The sequence below is a fragment of the Pocillopora damicornis genome, chromosome 12, assembly GCF_964200805.1.
Source record: "Pocillopora damicornis chromosome 12, jaPocDami1.2, whole genome shotgun sequence".
NCBI lineage: Eukaryota > Metazoa > Cnidaria > Anthozoa > Scleractinia > Pocilloporidae > Pocillopora > Pocillopora damicornis.
The window spans coordinates 11,173,596-11,194,823 of NC_142681.1; the positions used below are offsets into that span (position 1 = coordinate 11,173,596).

Sequence of the window (21,228 nt, forward strand, 5' to 3'; positions counted from 1 at the left end):
TTTTCAAAGAATGTAGCTGTTATCTTCATCATAATATCGAAGCAAGTTTCTTTTTCGTGTCTTTTTTTTACAAGAACGAATTAATGATCACTTTTTAATCTTTTGAACAATATTTTTTTTCGATTGTTTGAGTCAAGTGAATATCACTCAATCATCAAACCGTCAACTTATGTATTCAGTGTGTAACCAGCCGAATGGCGCTAAGAGGTAAACCACATCTGAGAGTTGGGTATACAATTTCATAAAAGAATATTTCACCTACAGTGCTTAGCCACCATCTTAGACTAACCTATTGTAAGCAGCAAGATATTCTGACAAAATCCCCACTTCTACACTTTTTTGTGGTTATGCAAATCTTTCAATAATAATCTTGACAATTTTGTGACGTTTTTTTTAAAAGGGAGGAAGAAGTTTATCTAGTAGACATTAAATAAAGGCTTGAAAGTTTTTTAAGAACAAATGCTTTCCTTTTGATACAGTGTTGTTTATCTTAAGATTTAATAGCATAAGATAATTTACATTTATTCAGCTGAGTAAATCTTTAATCGCAAATTGTCTTCCATTTCGAAAGCTTTCAATTATCAATCGTGCCTAAAGGCCAGTCAGTATCTCACTTGCTAGGATCACGTCGTTCTTTACGATCAACAAGAGGCTACATGATTTGTTTTGTCCTTTTGTGGCCATTGTAATTACTGAAAATACAGTACTCAGACAAAAATTGAAAATCATTCATTTATTCATTCTTGTTTGGCCGCTTTCAGAAAGATACTATGCATCACTATGTTCTCAGCTGTTTTTTTTTAAGGCATTTAACTTGCAAAACAGTACATTCACGAATAGGAAAGATAGAGCTAAGAGAAGATCATTGCTGTCCAGTCTTATAGCTATCATCACTAATAGCATCCTCACAGCACTAACATTGAGTCGCTCTTAAATTGGTGAGTAAATATATGTAGACTATCACAAATTTTCCAAGGTTCTCCTTTGAGGTTGACCGAGTCAGGTAACAGTAATATACTTTATTCCAGGTGGGAATATGAAGTTGTCGATTTTCCTGGGTGTTTTGGCTATCTTGAGCTTCTACAGTGGAGAGGTTGGTCAATACCTGTACTTTGGGCACACAATTTATAACTCACTTATTCTGTCCCTTTCGAACATTTCCTTCTGAGGGTAGGGGTAGGAAATTATGCATAGGGAGGGGAAAGTTACTCATGAGTAGCAACGATGAAATAAAACTGATGAGAAAGCTTAGTGATGCATTTAACAAGAATGACCGATCAAAAGATGTCAATATTGTGAATGAGATGTAAATTGTGAGAGGGTGAAGTTAGTAGTTTCTTAGTTCAAAGATAGATGCCATTTTGCTGTTGCTGTTCTTCAGCTTGTTGAATCAATGCAAACAGATTTTTTATTAGTTTTCTTAGAAGTTCTATGACGACCATAACTAATATAGTTTAACCGGCAATTGCATCCATACAGCTGTAAAGGGGTGTGCTTTAGAAGAGCTAATTTAGACTATTTTTTTTCGAATTGAAATTAATGAATGTGGAGGTAGACAAAGGTATGCCCATATGTTCTTTTTCCTGAGCTCGAGAGAGCGCAAAATTGAGCAGAACTTTATTCGCTTGATTCACACGCAACCCAGACACTCGGCAGATCAGTTGAAGCACGTTAAACTTATAGCCGCTTCGTTAGTAGCGGCGAATCCCCACCTAATTCTCCTGGAACTTAAGATCTTTTATCCGTTTAAGGGAACGCGGAAGCTAGGTTTCATTATCTGTTGTGAATGATAGAACACTCACTTACCTGTATCAGTTTACTTACCAAACTTAATTTGTAACGTTGGCCCTCTGACTAAATTTTTACTTTTTCCACCAGGTGAAATGTGGAGAGGTGGCAAGTAAGAGTTTATTTTTTTGTGTGTTTAATATTCTACGCCGACCTTTCTACTTGTCAGCGAGGCTTTACAGTTTACACGGATACTTAACTGAGGACGTAGATCAGTTCGTATTTGCAATATCAGGGCACGTCACTTTGTAGATTTTATGACGTTGAACCGAGTCTCTCTACTTTGATACAACTTAATACTGAGTGATCGTAATGGACCAAAGAAGAATGATGAGGGCTTATACACATTTTAAGCTATTTCAAGTAAACCGTGCCGTTCAATTCATGGTCTGTAACAACCATGCCAATTTTTTTCTTTATCTGCAACTGATGTCGGCCCGAAGGCATGGAATAATGGCTCGGGAGACAGGATTGCTTAAACATTGAATCCTAGGATTGCATGTTACAACTTTAATGCAGTATTGACGACCAGTTAAACCATCGATTTCAATGCATTCTAAAAAAATGCGAATAAGAGAGAATAGCATAAGAAAGACGGTTTACTTTGAGCTCGGTAAAGAAATAGCAAAAGATGCTTGTTAGTCTTGTCAAGAGCGTGGGATGAGCGTTTATCTCACGCTCGCGACAAGACGAAAAAATCATCTTTCACCGACTCTTTTCAATTCTTCTTTATAACTTGCATACGTACAGGCTGTGGGCCCTGCAATGGAATCATGTGTGGCTTAAACATTTGCGATTTCCGTCCTTGCCTAGAAGATAAACGATGCAAAGCTTGTTGTGGATCCTGTGGCGTATACGAGTGTGCTCCCATAGAAGGCCCCCCCGGAACGGGAAAGTGAAACAGATGAAGAGCGAACTTTTATCTCAGCAGAGAATGATTAAATTTGCAATGTAATGATTTAATAAAATGATAGAGTAAAATCACTGAGAGTCTGTGACATTTGGATAATTGTAGGTGGTGGGGGCATTAAGGTTGGGATGTGGTTGGGCAATTTGGCAACTTGGCAATTTTCCTTTCTGTTGCGATCGGAGGAACTTTAAAAACTACATTTGAAACCAGACACTTTAAATGAAAGGATTGATCAAGAAACGTTATCGTTGATTGCTCAAGAAAAAAAAATTTCATCTTTGATGCTTTGGGGATCTTTTTTCGTGCGAGGTGTAACCTCATGGTCATGTGCAGATAAGGGTCCATAGGTATTAGTAAAGTGATTTCTTTAAAACAGGCTATCCGCTTAGAGTAGGGTGCACACAGTAAATACATTCATGACGCTAGTTTTTCAAAAGAATGAAAGGTAAAGGCTTAAAAGGCTTTTGATTTGTTCAACTTGACAGGAGTCTAAATGCGCGATGTAGCCGCGATTGACACAGATTTCGGATACTATCTCGAATTATTGATAAAACATGTACACCGATGTTGTTTCCTAAAGATCAAATTGGTGTTCGATTAAACTTACGAAAAGATTGGCGCAGCTGGGTCCCATTTTCGTACCCATGGCTACGCCACTGATCAAAAGATGATTGAGGGCCAAGAGACCTTCGTCATTGGGAATGACAGTATAAAGAGATATTATCTCCATAGTGAAAGGAAGTTTGTCTTGGCCAAGGATATTTAATTTCAAAGCAAAATGCATGTTTTTATCCTTTGAACTGCTTTCACTTTTCTCAACGTTGGTCCTATTATCATTACGTTTGCAACATATTTCGGGTCGCTTGTTGTGGTATGCAAACTGTCATGAAAATTACCTCTATCTGGAGAGAAAATAGTTTCTCCTTCCCAGAAGGGACGAGATGGCAAGGAAGGGAAAAGATTAGAGCGGAATTACAACAACGTTGTGATCAGCGATCGTATCATTCAAAGTCAATGCGTCTTGATATGTTAAAAAGCAATATGTGCAATTTGCAAATTTTACACTCCAACAACGGCGTAACAATAGCGGGCTACGAATCAGTTGCGGTGCTTTGGTTTGTTAGAGACACATGCAAACTCACAATTCCCAACGTGGAACAAAGGAAAGGAAAAATAAAAGTCGCCGGCAATGTTTTTGACATCGTTGAAATTAAAATAAAATGCCCAAGGAACCAAATTGATCCGAATTTCCCTCAATTCCATTTATCTATATCACCTAAACCTGTGCCCCACAAGTCACTTTCTAAATCATCGCCACTCCTTCCTTTAGTGACCTTTATTCAGTACGTAGAGCAAATATCTCCTTTGCCTCAGTATATTTTCATCTAACTTTTTCCCTTTCAATTCATGCCTGTGCAAGTCCTGGGACGTTGCACAAGCAGGCCACAAAAACTCTTCCCTCTCGGCGGAAACGTCGGCCTCTGGTAATCAATGACCGGGAGGACTAAACAGAGTTCGTGATTGGACGATGCGAAAATATTAGCATTTCGCTCGAACTTTGAAAATTAAAAGAGAAGCGACTGTGTTTTGTTATTTTTCTTTGAGTTTACCTTGGATCAACGCGGCTGTTTGTGAAGCATATAAGCTGATCTGAGTTTATGGTCAATATGTCTGAGTTAAAAAAGGCATGTAAAGTCCAAGTGCTTGTACGCTTACGACCAGAACATTTAGAATATAAAGAGGAAAGCAATAGCGATGGAATTCCGAAGCGCTGTGTTCGCGCAGTTGATTCCTCCACACTAGAGCTTTGGAACTGCAGAAATTCTGAAGAGTCAATTCGATACCGGTGAGTATTTAGGGAGTAAAATTATGCGGATATCTGCAGATCATATCATAAAAACCTCAATAGCACGGTATATATAATGATCTGTATGTGTCGATCGACCTGTGAAGATCTTCATCAAAGTGATCTTAGAGTCAGCAAAGGCGAGGTCACCTGCTCATCTGGTTCTGCACTCTTGGGATCATTGCTTGGACTAAAAACTCGGATACTGTAATAATTCAGGTCAGTCATTAACTTCACAAACATACTTGCATTGTACAGTCATGAACTGACAGGAGGAGAGTATGAGTGAAGCAGTTCGTTTAGCTCTCTGAGAACTCTGTTTTCCATGTGTCTTGACTCTAATAATAAATCGGAACTCCTCGCCTTGTGGTAATATTGCCTGCTATCTTTTTTAGTTTTCATAAGTTTTTTGACGAAGACAGCACTCAGGAAAAAATTTACCACAACTCAGTTTGTCCATTGATTCCCTTGATGTTACAAGGACAAAATGCCAGTGTGTTTGCTTACGGTCCTACTGGAGCAGGTATGGAAAGTTTTTATGTATAGACAGGCGAACAAACAAACGAACATCTGCTGTTCCTTAACAAGTATGTCAAACTAAACCTGAAGTATGAAAACTGTTATGCGGTTCATTTGAATATTTTGATGACTCTACATGTATTTTCTGCTATCAGAAAGAGTTCATCAACAAATTAGCAGGAAAAGGTACATGCACACTGTTTGGTAACGCAGCTTTTATGTATGCAAGGTACAGAACATGGTCGTTAGGATGACAAGCTAGTTACATTTATTTGTTGTAAATAGTATAAGAATATTGTATTGTAAATATTAATTACAACTGGCCTGACTGTAAACCGGAATGATGTGGGTGCCCTGCTTGCAATGGTAATAGGTCTGAGTGAAGTCCAATTCTGTCTGGAATCATACAAGTGATAGAGAAAATCTGATGACCTTAATGTGGAAATCCGACCTGTCAATTACAAGTATGATTACAGACAGAATTTAATGACACAAAACCATGTTTACAATTAGTCAAAACTATGACAAAATTTAGGAATGAACCAATCATCAGTTATAGGTTTTCAACTGAAAAACAAGAAAAACCTCAGTCAACTCAATACAACTGCATGCTCATATGACATGTACACTGTCTATTGGTGCTGAAATTGGACACTGATAACCAATCATGTTTGATTTTTTAATAGCTAGGATTGATTAAAATATCTTTATTACTATTATTATCGTTACTGGTAGTAGATTAGAAGGTGAAGAGCCATTTAGTGGAAGCACTTTAATGTTGTTATTACTTAAATGGGTTTTCCTTTTCCAAGAGATTCATAGTTCTTCCCACAATTGAAATTTTGTCAGAGAGAGATCCAAACGAAAAAAAACTGTCAATGATAAGCTCCCACCTACTAGTGATTTAGCAGAGTTCGAGTTTGTTTGAACAGAGGTTAAGTGCTCTGAGGAAAGTAAACAGACATGTGCTATGAGAAGTGGCAAAAAGCCTGAATGATATTTCCTTGTTTTAATCTTTCCCACTAACTGAAGGGAAAACACACACAATGGTTGGCTCACCAGATGAACCAGGTGAGTATAAAGACACTGAGTATCATTTATAACAACTCTGTGGTAAACAAAGAACTTTTTCACATTTGCTTTAAGTGGGGTACAAAGAAAAAACTCCTAGTCTCCTGCAAGGCTTTAAACCCTATGCAGTTCTTCTTAAGATAACTAGCTATGCTATAGACTAGGTCTCTGATTCGCAATTGTTGTACTCTTGTAATTCTGACCATGGTTACATCTCTCAGGTATATATAGGAGGTGTGCTCTTATCAGTCAATTTTGCAGTTCATATTTCACTGCACAGTCTATAAAGATAAAAAGTTTGTTTGAACTGAGATCTTTCCCCATTATTTGAACCCAGAGATTTAATAACACTTTACTAACCTTGATTTCTCAGTCTGTACTGTAACTTGTTTTTTACTCCACTTCGGTTTATGGCCTGCGTACCTTGTGCTTTGGCCAGAAATCAAAGTGGAAAAAGTAGGTCCATATTTATGGTAAAGACCTTGAACTTGTTTAGCAAGGGTATTTACAAGCATATGTAATGTGTAGAGCATTCTGTTTGGCTGAGATAAATTTTGTAAAACTTATTTATTGGTCAAACATGCTTGTGCTTTGTGTGTACCAACTTTCATTAACTCTGATGCATTGTTTATCAGGGTTAAATCTCATACATTGGAATGGGAAGGAGTGAGTGAGGGGAAACAGACACAGTATGCTTATGTTCCTTACTCAAAAAGAGATATTACATTGCTTAAAGTTCCTAAATTCAGAGTAAAAAACACTTATCACTTCTACCATAACTAGTAGTACAATTGTTCCAATTCTGATAGGGTTAATACCAAGGTGTGCTGCTGAACTGTTCAAACTGATAGATACTCACCACCAGGATCCAACTGTTCCATGGAAATACAAAGTTTTGTTTTCATATCTTGAAATATACCAAGAGAAGGTAGGCAAAATTTATTAGTACACAGATGTAATTATTGTTGATGATATACGTACTTGAGGAGTTGAAAAACATCTGACTGAAATCTGGGAAAATGAAAAAAGCAATTCTGGCTGTGGTTGGTGAAAAGTATAACGACCTCAAAAGATTCAACTTGTGTGTGCAAGACTTAATAAGCTTGGCAATGTGATTGCTCCCTTTGAGGTTATAATGTTTAAATTAACATCTAATTGCATTTCTGCTGCATATCCAATGACAAATTTTGTCTCCAATTTAATTTGGTTCAGCAGCTCAAATAGAACATTACACCCCTGGTTTCTCTAGGATGTATTTTGCTTGCTTGCTCACTCAGAAGCCCTCTAACTACTATAGCTACATGTATACATACACCTTGCATGTAACTACTAATCACTTGTCTTCAAATTAAAATAATGGTCATTTGTTTTTTACTGTGAGTAGTATCCATATGTAATATACTTTCCTTCATGTTAGATTAAAGACTTGTTAGATCTCAATAAGGATGATTTACTGATAAGACAAGACCAGCAACAAAATATCTTCATCCCAAATTTGACAGAGGTAAATATAATTTTTTCAATTTTGCAAAAAAAGGTGATGAATATAAGTTAGTATTTCAACTTTGAGTGTACACTTAGGATTGCTTACAATTTACCTGTATGTATAGTACATGTTAATAAAATATGTTTCATAGGTTGCATCTGTTCCAACATCTCTTGGCTTTGTCTAAGGCTCACAAAATATTTCAGTAAATTCATTACCTGGTTTGCACTAGGGTGTTTGTGAGAGACCTGATTGGAAGAATTTAAATAACAATTTTAGTAATATTCTGTATTGTGGCAAATTGCTAGGCTACTCCGAATATTTTTTGCAAGCCAAAAGATTTGCCAATTTTAAATAATCTTATTTATTCCAGATGGAAATAGAAACACTGGGTGAGTTTATGTCCTTGTTCATAAAAGCCAGCCACCAAAGGTTCGTATTTCTGTTATTTATAGGTATTATTTAACACCGTTGAACCTGAATTAAGCTGCACCACATAAAGCAGTCACCCTCTTTTAAGTGGTTAGTTGTCAAAGTCACAATTGGTTTGTCCCCTTTCTAACACTAATTTTCACCTCTATGAAGTGGTCGCCTGTATTAAGTGGTCCTGGTCACCCTTTACCGAGTCTCAATGGCCTTTCTGTATTCTCTTCCACCTGTGTTGAACAGTCATTCAAAGTGGATCCATTCAAATAAAACTGAGACTAATCTTTCAAGGAAAGTGTAACCCACGTCTATCTCTTAAAATCAATGCTAGTTGTATTTTTGAGCAAGTTTTCGTGTACTGAGAGGTAAATCATGGAATGAAATGGCATATTTTGTTATAACCTCCCTATTCTGTAGAACTTGTATTAAGCTGTCAATATGTATGAAGCAGTTACCCTGCCATTCCCCATGGGTGATCTCTTTAGTATTCTTGAACATGATCTTCACAGTCACTATCAGATAACTTTTAAATATTATCTAGCATCATGACCACCAGAAAATGATAGAGTGTGATGTTAAAGCATGTTACTGTGACACTGTCCATACTTACTGTTACTAGAGGCTACTTTGAACTAAGGTAGGGGATATTCTTCAAAGGTTGAGCACTATAATTATATTCAGTAATTTTGTGCTTATCCTCTCTCAGAAAAACTGCAGCAACAAAGTTGAATCCACAATCAAGCAGAAGCCATTCTATTGTGTTGATACAGGTACATTTAGATATGAGCACCCTAGGTCATTCCCTTGTATTATCTTCTGTATCTTCTGACTAATTTGCATTGTAAAATGTTATGAATCAGTAACTGAATTGTGAATTAACGGAACCAAATGAATAAATGAGTACAATATCAATAACTTGCAAATTTTTCTTTATCATGATTCTTTTCAGGTTCAAAAACACAAACAGGTGGCTCCAGTCACGAAACTCATTGGTAAGTTTTATCTTATTGACCTGGCAGGATCAGAGGACAACAGAAAAACTGGGAATGAAGGAATAAGGTACTTTTATGCTGAAGTGTGTTTGTGATGAATCATAATTTTGAATGTCAGTAGAGAAATCGAATGAGGAAACTATCTTTTCAGTGAATCAGGCAAACTGAGCATGAGTAACTCCAAAACAATTGTTGAGAGAATTTAACACTGTCACCTCATGTTCCCAATGTGAAGCTCTGGCCAACTAAACCGTGAGGCCAGTAATGTCAGGATCACATCATTTTATGACTGTACTGTTACAGTAAAAGAGGTGGATATGAATTTGTGTATTAACCCTTCAACTCCCCTGATCTGATTGTCAATTTTCCCCTTTAGCTGCTACACACTTCCTTTTAAATTAGTTACCAGTTTTTGGTGTTAGTTGAAGATAACTTTGAGCTGACATTTTTGAGTATTCTTATTGCATGTTTGCTGGATAATGTATGAATAATAAAGGAAGAAGTTTGTGGTTAATCACCTCTGGGACAATTCAGATTTGTGCACTTAACTTTGAAGATCATCCCATTATTTCTTGAAATAACCTTGCCTTATTTCTCAGTGATTTATCTAATCATTTAATGTGAAAGTGGAGTTGGATGTTTTTCTCACTAAAATTTTGAGGTTTGATTCTCCTTGAGAATCAGAAGGTGCTAGGACTTTTCAAGTATCAGCCACCAGGTTTTGGAATTCACTTCCCAATGAAATTAAGAGTAGCTCTAGCTTAGAAATTTTAAAGAAGTCTTTATATAAGTATTTTTTGGACTACTATAAAGATGTTCATCACTTTACTATAGCTTAGGCTATTCTATTTTATTCTCATATACTATATATTAACCCTTAGATGATTCATATTGTAATTGTTTGATCACCTAGTCTTAATTACTTCATTATTTATTTGTATTTGTGTTTATTGCTTTGTTTTTGAGGGCCACGAATTTATCAGTATTTTATACTGTCAAATGCAACCCTCAAAAAAATTAAGTTGATTATTATTATTCCCCAATTGGAGATTCAGAATTTTTCCTTGTTCCACACTTAATTGTGACTAAAGGTAAAATGCCTGTCTCAATTTCTTCATAAAGCCCAAAATCTACCCTCCTTCTTATTCTACTTATTCTATTTACAAACATGATGCTAATGACACTACTGATCCTTCTAAGCAATATGCAGGGTGTCTGTCACATATGAACTTTGTAATGGTCTTGCTCACTATAGAGTCTCTATGGCTCAGTGGTAGAGCATTAGAGTGTGGAATCTGAAAGGTCTGGGGTTAGATTCTTCATAAGGACTCAGAATATTTTCTTTGTCCCATACTCATGACAAGACAAAATCTTTCTTTAGTTTCTCTCTCTGTTTTAAATTTGGAGCTTTTCTTGTGTTCCCATTGATTTTTACTTACATACCTGGTACTTATGAGAAAACAACTTTCTCCTACCTGTAGGTTGAAAGAAAGTGGTGCAATCAACAGCTCATTGTTTGCTCTTGGACAGGTTGTTGATGCCTTGAACCAGGGTTTGGTAGGTTTGGAACAGTTCTGTATAAAATATAAAACTGTATAAAAGAATTTAGGAGGGTTTTAATAACTTCTGATTAGAATCAGATTGAGAACTTCCACAAAAAGGCACAGTTGAAATTGAAAATTGATAAGTGGCAAAGGATAGCTTGAAATAGTTAACTAACACTGCTGAGAAATTTTGATTTTTAATCATGAAGTTTGAAGAAACAATTGAAGAGTTTCTTTCAAACTCAGAAAATCATCAATGCCTAAAGTATGGATAACCATTCAATTTCATATAATAAGCTCAGTTATGCACGTATTCTGATTGGTTCTCACTTATGATCTATTGGAGGACAGACATATAGATAATGTCATCATTAAAACTTTTTTTCCGTATATCTTAATTCTTTATTATACAAAACAAATAGATTCCAAGTTGCTGTGCATCTGTTCAGTAACAGATCACAGAGGACAGCAAAATGTGGTAAGAACATTAGTGACACACTCGGCTGCGCCTCATGTGCCACTTTTTTGTTCTTACCACATTTTGACGTCATCTGTGATCTATTACTGAACAGATGCATGGCAACTTGGAATCTATTTGTTAATGAGACAAACTGAAGTCAATTCAATACATCAACAAAGTACATTTGATACAACTCAAGTCATTTCCATACAAAGTAAGGCATAAATTTGGAGGTTTTCATGTACATATGGTACAATAAACCAAAGTGCCCCAAAGTGCAGTTAGGTGCTTCTTCAAAGATAACATTTAAAAGAGAAGTTGGATAAATAACTTAAAAAAATTAGCAAAACAACATATAGGACCCTAGTGCAATGACCTGAGACATAAGCTAAGACACTTAAGCTAAGTGGTCATCAGCAAAATAACTCAAAGTCAAAACAACTGCAATTCAAAGTATGTCATGAAAAAATCACTGCAGAAATATTTCAAGCTTTCACGTTTTTCTCAGTTCAATCATAAGACAGCATTTTTTTTTTACATAGTGTCAGATACCCTACAGGAACAGCAAATTAACACGCCTTCTTCAGGTATGAAAACCTCATTACATGAATATTCCACATCTGAATTATTATCATCTTTGGTTAAATAATAGCCCATTTAAAGAAACAATAAGGCCAAAATAAACCTATTTACTACTACATTGACCATTTAATGTAGTTAGGCCATTTTGACTGGTTGGACCATTTAACACTGTAACTGTAAAGTAAAGCCTGTACTATCTCAAAATTGTCAACAACTTAGCTGTGTGTTTTAAGTACAAAAAAAGCATTAAAGAGTTTCAGTTTCTTGATTAACACTTGGTCCTTGAAAACTATTTTTTGTTCCTTAAAAGTGCTTGAAGAATCTTGAATTATGTTTGTTTGAAGTTCTACAAACCATAGAGACCATTTTCTGGTTTGATCATTTTATTTGCTTGTATAATTTTAACCAGTTGGAACATTTTCTTTAAATAGGCCACTTGTATCAGTTGCAGCACTCTTAGCAGTAAAATCATTTTCATCGTAACAACCAATAAATCTTGTGAGACCATTTTTAAGTGGTATAGGACCATTTTATCTGGTTGGATCTTTTATTTGATAGGATCATTTTAACCAATTGGACCGCTTTCTCTAGCTATATCATTTCTACCAGATGGACCATTTTCTCCAGAAAGACCATTTACTATCAGTGGGAGCATTTTAACCTTTCCATTCAAATTTTAAGTTTTAATAGTTATCTTAAAAGTTCTATCTTTCTTATCTGTCTGATTAACCCATTAGGACTCACTCGGTGGTTCAGCACATTCTTGTATGATTGCCAACATTGCACCTGAAATGAGGTTCTATGCAGATACGGTTAACACTCTGAACTTTGCTTCCAAGTCAAGAACTATAGTTAACCAGCCATTTGTCAGAAGAACAATTGGTGAGTGTTGGATCAAAATCTCTCAACTCAGTATAACTCCTGTGTTTAGTTTGCGTTATTTGACCTCTTTTTTTCTGCAGGCCATGATCATAGATGTTATATATGCTGCAATAAATGATCCTACTTATATGTAACATTGAAGTAAAGATAATAAAGCCCTCTGACTCTCCATCTGTAACCATATTCATTCTTTTGTGGTTTACTACTTTAGTGTTACATCACAGCTGTTGCTGGAAATTAAGTGGCAAAGCTTCTTTAAGAAGTCTTTGTAGTGTTCCTGATTCATAGCCTGCAGGCGCAATTATGGTGCAACCAATCAATTGTAGACTTCTCCACTCTGATGTTGTTTATCTTTCTCAGATTTAAGGCTTTTGATTCTTACGCCATTGTTGTCCCATTTTCCTTTTTCAGGCAAGTCGTTGGCCCATAAGAGATATAGAGATGTGGCTTTACCTCTGAGTCAGGTATGCACAGAGTTCAATTTCACTATGTCAAATTGTTGAGTTGAAAAACATGAACAGAGTCAGAGTATGACACTTGAATTATCCTGGTGCACAGACAGATGGCTGGGAACTGTTTGAAGCCAAAGGTAGCAATGATAGATCTGTCATTTATGAACAATATTCTTGTACCAGTGCCACAGCCACAGCATTAGGAAGGCTGCCTGCTGTGTGACAAATGCCTTTTAAAACATACAAGAAGGTTGCAACTCGGAAGAGTTTATTGTCAATATTTTCTGAGGAAGAGTTGATTGTTTTAACTTTTTCAACTTTACTGGAACGAATGTAGTTAATTAGTCAAATTATTCTGTAGGCTAAACGACACAAGATGGATGATTCTTCAGCAACACATGAGCTTTCAAAGGTGAAAACTTTTCTGAAAAAATAACTCAATAAGTAAATGAATAAGATTAACAAAATCACTGCAAGTCTCTTTTATTTGATTTTCTTGACAATTTTGACCTGGCATGCTGTCTTAATGGCAGTTTTATGCTTGTAAATAAGCTAAAAATTAGAGATAATGATTGTTTGGGATGACTTTTCAGTGACTCTTCATCATTTTAGTGAAAGTCATGTCATTTGATTCAACACTGAAAGTTTAATGTTCACCATAATTCAAAGTTCATTTTCTCTTGTTAAAATGAGTTGGCAGGGTTTACACAATGTGCTGGTTTGCAGGATTAACATGTGTTGCCAAAAAATGCCAGATAAAAACGTAAGACTTCAAATGGGGTTAAAAAAATTGTGCGCAAGAATAGAAACTATTCCTAAGTAGTATTTTTTCATATAGAGTATTAAAAAACATGATTGATAACCTCTTCATGTCTCAATTTGCTTTCTCTTCTTCTCACTGACTGTATGTGCAGCCTATCAGAAAGCCAATTCTTGAACCACAAAAGCTCACCATCCCTGCCGAAATCCTTGGGTAAGTCTTTAAAACTACTGGTTTACTGCTTTTGTGAATGTTTATGCCATCTTTGTGAATTTATAGAATTTTAACATTTGTATGCTAAAGAAACATTCCCAGATTAAAGCATTAAATCTTTCAGTCCTCTTAGAGTTGAGCAGGGGAAGATACATGATCATTTGGCTGCTCTAGAAAAATTAGCTGCTGGACAGACTTTGACAAGGACGACAGTGCTATCTGACATCAATGTGACAAAAGGTCAGCGGACGAGCTTAATATAAGGAGATCCCGCCCTTATCAAAGGCACCCTTACTGTGTTATTTCTTTTGGTCTAAACTGTTCACAACTCATTAGTAGCATAACAGTCATAGTACAGTCTTGGAAAACCTTGTAGTCATGGAAGTTCCAGTAACACTTTCAGGCCTGGAAAGTTAAGAAGTTTGAGTGTTCGTCATGGAAAGTCCAGAAGACCAAAAATAATTTTTCCTGAGAAGAACAAAATAAGATATATTGTGATTGAATGACTTGTTAATTGTAAATCTGAAACAAAGTTTTCAATCACAAGCCATGTAAAATATCATAATAAACTCAGGAAAGGCTGTGTATTACCTCAGCCATCCTGATTTATTTTTCCTAGTCCAACCAGTCCAACTGGTATTTAGTTTTTTGCTTTTTTTTTTGTTGGGGGGGGGGGGGGTCCTCCTCAGGACAAACTGCAGAGCAAAAACTCCCATCCTCTCAACAAGCTTCTGGTCTTATTACTAAGCCTCTAACAGACATAAACAAGTCAATTCGTATGTATGTTGTTTTCGCCAGAGTCACCCAGGACTTCAAATAGTGCTCTTGTTAAATCCACACAGTGCAGTCATCAGGTAAGCAACAAATGTGACTTTATGGATGTAGTATAGGTATTATCAACCTCTTCTCAAGTTGTCTCGAATGCTTTTGTTGTTTTCAAACACCAAATTTTTGATGGATTGTAGCTTCTCTACTCTTTTATTTAGAAATGTTTCATAACTTAGTCAGCACTTACAACAAGCAGCATGAATTTTACAATAAGAAGTCTCCAGTGGCCTCACATGTCAAATGTCCATTTGCAATATACACTCAATATTCTTAGCATTCCCTCAAAACACAAGAAAGTACTGAAAAAAAGCAATGTAGGCACATGAGAAAGTGAAAAACTGTATCATTTGAAGTTGGAATGTAGACAAGATAGCCTCATTTTCTGACTTTGGATCACAAAAGTAAACTTAATTTTTAATTTAAGCGTCTTTGAATCATCAGAGACTGGAGCAGTTTGCCAAACCATCTCTTCACTGACAAAATTAGCGTTAACAAATTGAAAAAGACTTAAAAAGATGGATGAAGATTTATTGACACAGAAGCTCATATTTAATTGTATATATTTTCATCTTAAATATAATTCTTACTATACCATTTTGTACTTGCACTAATGATTTTACGTGCATTTTTTAAATAATTTTTTAATATTTTTAAAGTTCAGTTAGGAGACCTTTTATAGGGATAACCCCGTGGTACAACAAATATGTATCATGTTTATGAGCATATATGTATTTGAATAAAGTATTATTATTATTATTATAAGCGTATTGGGTACAGTGCGATAGTATTAGTACCATTTAGTAATATAAACATATTTACATGTCTATATATTTATTGTGACAGAAAACCATGTTGACTGTGGATGAAAATTTAAAGGTCAAGATTAACCCTCACTTCCAAGAGGCACATAGTAAGGGTCAAATTTTTATTCCTAATCAGTTGTGAATGGTTATGTAAAGAGTGCATTCAGATTCAGTATCATTCTGTTAAAACAAAGTGATCAAAGGGAAGCTTATAGCGAAGGCATTAAGAAAATTCCTGGAAGTGCAGGAAAAAGTGAGTGACTGTCAGGCGGGGTTTGTTTTAACAATGCACTAGAGTTATTTATAATAAAGTTCGGATATAACGCGCACTGTCATTGGTTGAAAGAGCATGCTCTATGAGAGTATAGAGCATAGAGCTGAGCTAAAGCTGTCACGCCATCTGCCAAACTGTACTATGTTCGAGCTTTTCCGGGACTTCTTTTTAGCTTTTTTCCGATAATTGAAAGTGAAATTTCGGAACTGAAGCGAGCCGACAAGTAAGAACAGAAGAATCAAACAAAGGTTTGTAAACATACCAGGCGCCGTAATTTACGTTATTAAAACGTGAGCAGATACGAAAATCCTCAAGGGAAAAACAAAATAGACATTCGAGGTTTTAAAGATTGATTCACGCTCAGTTAGATTGCAAGCTTACGTACGGAAATAAAAATCAAACATAGCTAACACTCATATAGTATATAAAGTTCAGTGTTCGAAAACAAAACAGAACAAAACAGGAATGATGAAAAATATAACCAAACTGGCATAACTGTTAAAATTCATTCTAATCATGACGGTGTCTGAGCGAATATGATCATGTTGAAGTCCACCGCGGCTCGCTCATCATGGCGATCTCCGGTCATCACAGCAAGCCTCAGAAACTACATCGGCCGCCCTTCGAGTGAAAAAATAAGAGCTTGCTCTGATATCCTTTCCGATGCGTTGAGTGGAAAGTCACATCTGTCATTGCAGCCGAGTTTTGCGACGCTGTCATCCCGAGCGATCTTCATGTTCCGGTGAATTTGGCTGTCGTTCATTCAAAAAACACTCGCCCTGAACAGTTTGTTTTCTACCTTGTCATATGAAAAAACTCGCGTGTTTTTATGAGCCATAATTCGGCTGAAGTTCACTGAACATTTCACTTCAAGATTCTGTATTAGAGCCTTAAAAACTTCAGGCAAAAGTGTTAAATTCGACCTACCGAACTATTTTAGTTTGTAAACTATCGCAGAGTGTGAACTTTGATGGTTTTTGAACTTTGATGTTTTGACACTTTTGACAGGTTTTGTCTTATACAGCCAATCAGATTATTTGAACCATTCTAACAGGGATTCTGATTGGCTTATTGTAGCGTGCTCTATGAGAGTATAGAGCATGCTGACGACACTGTTCTTCGCTTTGGAAATAAAGTTTGTTTTGAAAATTGAAAGTAATACATGGGGAATTTAACGGATTCTTTATTATAAAACAAATAGAGAAGCCTTGACTGTACTCTGTTCTGTTATAAAGCACTTAGGAAGCGGCTAGAACACTCAAGAAGTGGGAAGAAACACTCGACTACGTCTCGTGTTTCTCCCTACACTTCTTTCGTGCTCTAGCCGCTTCCTGCGTGCTTTATAACAGAACAGAGCACAGTCAAGGCTTCTCTATTTGTTAAATAGAGAATACAGGGTTCTCAGTAGAATTTTGTACAGCCGTTGCTTTGGTAGTTACAGGCGTAACCCTAATATATGCCCTTTGGGCGTGTAACTTGGGCCCATAGGGCCCAAGCTGCTAGGGGGGTCCGGGGGCATGCTCCCCCGGGAAATTATTTATTTAAGATGCTCAGAAATGCTTTTTCCTTCATTTTGGGGGCATATTTTCTCATTTTCTCTAAACAAGTTTAAGTACATTTTGTAATCTGTTCAGTGGCTTTGAACTACGGAAAGTTGAAATTATCTCTTATCAAACTGAAAACTACACTGCAATATTCAATGAAATATTAACCTGCAATAACAATGCTTTGCTTTCTGAGTTAATGGCATTCATTTTATACAAAAATAATTATTAGGTAACCAGTCCTCTCCAAATGGGGGCACCCACTTACAAAAACTAATTCTCAAGGCCACACTGACCAAGTAACTGCTATATATCTAAATGAGAAAGAGTATAAGATAGCGCAAATATTTGTTAATGAATGAATCGGCCATGTTTTTGCACGTGGAAAGACGACATCTGCGAGAGGCCTGGCTTCAAATTTACAAATTCAATATGGCGGCCATATTCAACGTTGCGGAGACGTGAAGCGATTGTTCGGTTATTCTATGGTCTGCAAAAAGGCTATTCACTTTGACAACTAAAACCGAAGAAAGGTACATTGCGAAAGCAACTAACAGTCAATAGTTTACCCAGCAATTTACTCAAAAAGCCGTTCTTTTATTTGCATTTGATAGACGAATTGATCCACTGGTTGAAGCACTTTGACAGCCGTAACACTTACCTGTGACACCCGTGACAGGTGTTACGGGTTACGGGTTCAACGGAGAACCCTGATTCAGAATAGCCCTAGTTTTCCAGAGCAATCCTAAAATACACTTGATAACTAATCTGCACTGGCCAGGGCAGGGATACTAATGATAGGTCTTTGGGAAACTGTGGTATGTTCTTGGGCACTGAGATTCTTAACTCTTAAAATGTCTCTCGCTGCTCATAATGCAAAATTCATACTAGCCAATGGTCAGCTTGATGAAGTGTCAACGGTTCATCTGTGAACTTCTACAGTATAGCCACTCAAAAAACAACAGACATCTAGATATGCTTAGACTGTCTGGAAGAAAGAATTTTAATGTTCACTCTGTCTGTTAGTTAGTTCCCTTCCTCTCTGGGCCTGTGCTTATCATTCTTATTCTTTTTTTGTTTTTTGGGCAACAGGAAACAAAATTCTGAAGGTTCTGAATGATGGTACCATAATAGAGTTGAAAACACTTCAAGGTGTGGGTCAAAAGCGAGCAGAACTCATAATGAATTGGAGAAGAGAACATGGGCCATTGCAGCAGGTAAGCTGCGTAGCTGAACAGCTTTTCACATGTTTTTGTATCCTGATTAGTAGGTTATTTCGTGATAAATTTTGTATAACAAAATAAATGTTGATAAAGAAACTTGGTGGATAACAAACTGTGTGAGATGTTTATGTTTCAAAGAAAGTATTACATACACCACCAACCAAAAGCTAAGGTATTTCTTTACCTACAAATGTAATTTGTGTAAATCAGAATTGACATAAATTATAATTTTGCCACCGCAGAACAGTGACCTGGGTTCTAGTGTAGTGCACTTGGGGGTTTGAAATAGTGACCAGTTAGTTATGTGTGTCATTCTATGGTTGGCCTTGCTGCATCATCTTGCTTTGTTTAGTTTAGTTTTCACTTACTCTGTTAGCCTTAATCTCATTACCATCTGTAGTGGTCCCTATCTTTCTTAGCTACTTTAGGTGGCATCTTGTTTTCTGCTCATATTCATGTTATTAGGTTTTATTTTATTAGTTTTGCCTTATAACCCCAAAGGCAACACCATGGCATAGGTTTGGGTGACAAGGTCCCTATTTTTCCAACAGTTGGTTTTTTCAGGTTTACATGTCCAGCCATGGTGTGTGTGTAGAATCATGGTAACAGTGGAGTTTTTCCATGGGAGTTAATTAAGTGTATCCTGGGCCTGACTGACTGATGCACCCATGCTTCCAAGTGTTGTTTTGTGTGTTCGGTTGTGTAGTGGAGGCAAAATATGGTCTATCTGCGTGGAGCTCTGGCTGCTGGTGCTAAAGCATTCATGTTGTGTGTTGAATTTCAGGTACAAGATTTAAAACTAATCAATGGTTTCACAGACAAAATGGTTACCTCCTTTCTTAAGGTAGGGAGACTTTAAAGCAATGGTGTGAGATGAAAGTTGTCAATGATATGTCCTCTTCAACCCTTTGTCTTCTCCACTCTTGATTACCACTATTTTTGTTTTCCTTGCAGAACAATCTTTTGAGCCAAATCACATTCAGCTCAGAATAGAGCTGGCGAGTGAATTGCAGTCAACACATTTTCTGGGGGCTTCTTGCTTCATGCCCTATTCGCATACTACACTGTAGCACTGTTGATATTGAAAAAATGTTAATATCATGAAAATGAAGTTCTCTATATTTGAGTAAAATAAATGTACAGATTTTTTATTGGGGTAGTTTAAAAAGCATCATGAAAAAAAGGAAATTAACATGTGCAGCTACGTTAAAGTGCTGTAGCTGCCGGTTTTTCTATAGGAAACTTCCTTTACTACCGGTATCTGTGTCTACTTCTAGAGTGAAAAACAGTCCAAAAATACTCAAATAACCATGGACAATTTTTAGTTTGGCAGATGAAAACAATAGGCACTTCAATTCAATAGCTGATGTACTCAATCACAAATTTTTTTTTAAACAATTTAAAACAGTCATGAGGAAAACGAGACAAGGATGAGCTGAGCAGTTTGATGACTTTAAAAATTAAAAGTACATTTTATGACTGATTTAAGTCTTTGTCATTAAGAAGTAACCCTTATTCACTATATCTGTGATTATCAATTTCCCTTACTTTAACCTCGATTGCAAAAAAAATTGCAGGATTTTCAATTAGGATCTTTTCAATGAGATTTTTTTAGTCAGAATTAAGGTTAATTTAATTTCTGGATGTACTATATATTGTAGAGTAAAGGCCATAAAGTCCAGCTCCACAAGGTAACAACAAAAGGCCTTTGGTAGTATTTATATTTGGTATGCATGTCACTTTGTTGATAGAAAGTTTTCTCTCTTCTGCTCTGATGACCAACACAGTCATACATCTCCTTCATATATCACTTTGATTGATCAAGAAGGATTTTTATAGGAAATAACATGATTACTAGGAGCATCTGGGATATACTAGAGGAGTGATATTTCCAAATTACTCAAAGAGGTTCTTCAGTTGATTATCATTTCCTTTATTCTCATGACCTAAATGTGTGACTCAGGGGTGATATTGAATGGAGAAATTGGATGCTAGTCACTCTCAGGGATTAAAGTGTTATTAGCTGTACACATTTTCATGTATATACTCCTTGCATTTGTTAGCAACAATAGCTAAGATTGTTAGGAAAGCAAACAAACAAGTGAACAGAAGACAGTGAAATGAGGGAAACTGTAAACTTTACCATGTGATAGAAAAAACATCACAGAATACTTAAGAGGGGAAACTTGAATTGTGCTAGCTAATTTCCTCTATTGCTGTTCATGTTTTTGATCAAATAAAATTTAACCCTTTAACTCCCAGTTCAAATTTGTAATTCTCCTTACTGTCAACTATACAATTCTTATAATGTTAGTTCTAAGAATTTAGTATCAGCTAATCAACTAATTATCCCCAAATTTATATTTTTCTTTTTCTCATCAACTATATGATTGATACTGTATTGATATTATTAGGAGAAATTCTGCCTTAGTCTCTCATGGGAGTTAATTATACACTCGAAAAAAATAAGTTACCCGTGTACACTGTTGTCTTTGAATCGTACAGAGAACTGCATTTTATTTATTTATCCCATATTAACGATGAGTCAAATATTCTTAGCTGCCACGACCACTTTATCGAGATTCTGCACGCAAAGAAGACATCTGTTAACAGCCTCAAAACTGG

General features: G+C 36.2%; 1 protein-coding gene across 6 annotated transcripts; it reads left to right on the forward strand.

Annotated features, from left to right (window-relative positions):
• The first annotated feature begins 791 nt into the window (after nt 1-791).
• On the forward strand, nt 792-20,871 carry LOC113685671 (kinesin-like protein KIF22). Of its 6 annotated transcripts, none has more exons than XR_016181779.1 (23): nt 792-938; nt 1,029-1,093; nt 1,879-1,900; nt 2,539-4,544; nt 4,940-5,067; nt 6,096-6,134; nt 6,944-7,062; nt 7,552-7,638; nt 7,994-8,052; nt 8,753-8,816; nt 8,996-9,105; nt 10,520-10,595; nt 11,585-11,629; nt 12,362-12,506; nt 12,918-12,970; nt 13,320-13,370; nt 13,873-13,931; nt 14,056-14,171; nt 14,730-14,785; nt 15,603-15,669; nt 18,466-18,597; nt 19,388-19,447; nt 19,558-20,871. XR_016181779.1 is itself a non-coding variant. In XM_089189702.1 (23 exons), exons 4-23 carry the CDS (start codon nt 4,357-4,359, stop codon nt 19,594-19,596), a joined length of 1,686 nt encoding a protein of 561 aa, XP_089045828.1. In that variant the 5' UTR covers nt 794-938; nt 1,029-1,093; nt 1,879-1,900; nt 2,539-4,356; the 3' UTR covers nt 19,597-20,871. The 6 variants fall into 6 exon arrangements, 5 of the variants coding, with proteins under 5 accessions (XP_089045828.1, XP_089045827.1, XP_089045831.1 ...); XM_089189702.1 differs by having other exon boundaries at nt 794-938; nt 18,473-18,597; XM_089189701.1 differs by having other exon boundaries at nt 794-938; nt 2,605-4,544; nt 18,473-18,597.
• The last annotated feature ends 357 nt before the right edge of the window (nt 20,872-21,228 follow it).

Coding starts and splice junctions, on each gene's coding strand:
- LOC113685671 (XM_089189702.1), top strand. CDS start 4,357: ATGGTCAATATGTCTGAGTTAAAAAAGGCATGTAAAGTCCAAGTGCTT. Junction 5,068..6,095: donor TTACGGTCCTACTGGAGCAG/GTATGGAAAGTT, acceptor CACTAACTGAAG/GGAAAACACACACAATGGTT. Junction 10,596..11,584: donor ATGCCTTGAACCAGGGTTTG/GTAGGTTTGGAA, acceptor TTTTTTACATAG/TGTCAGATACCCTACAGGAA.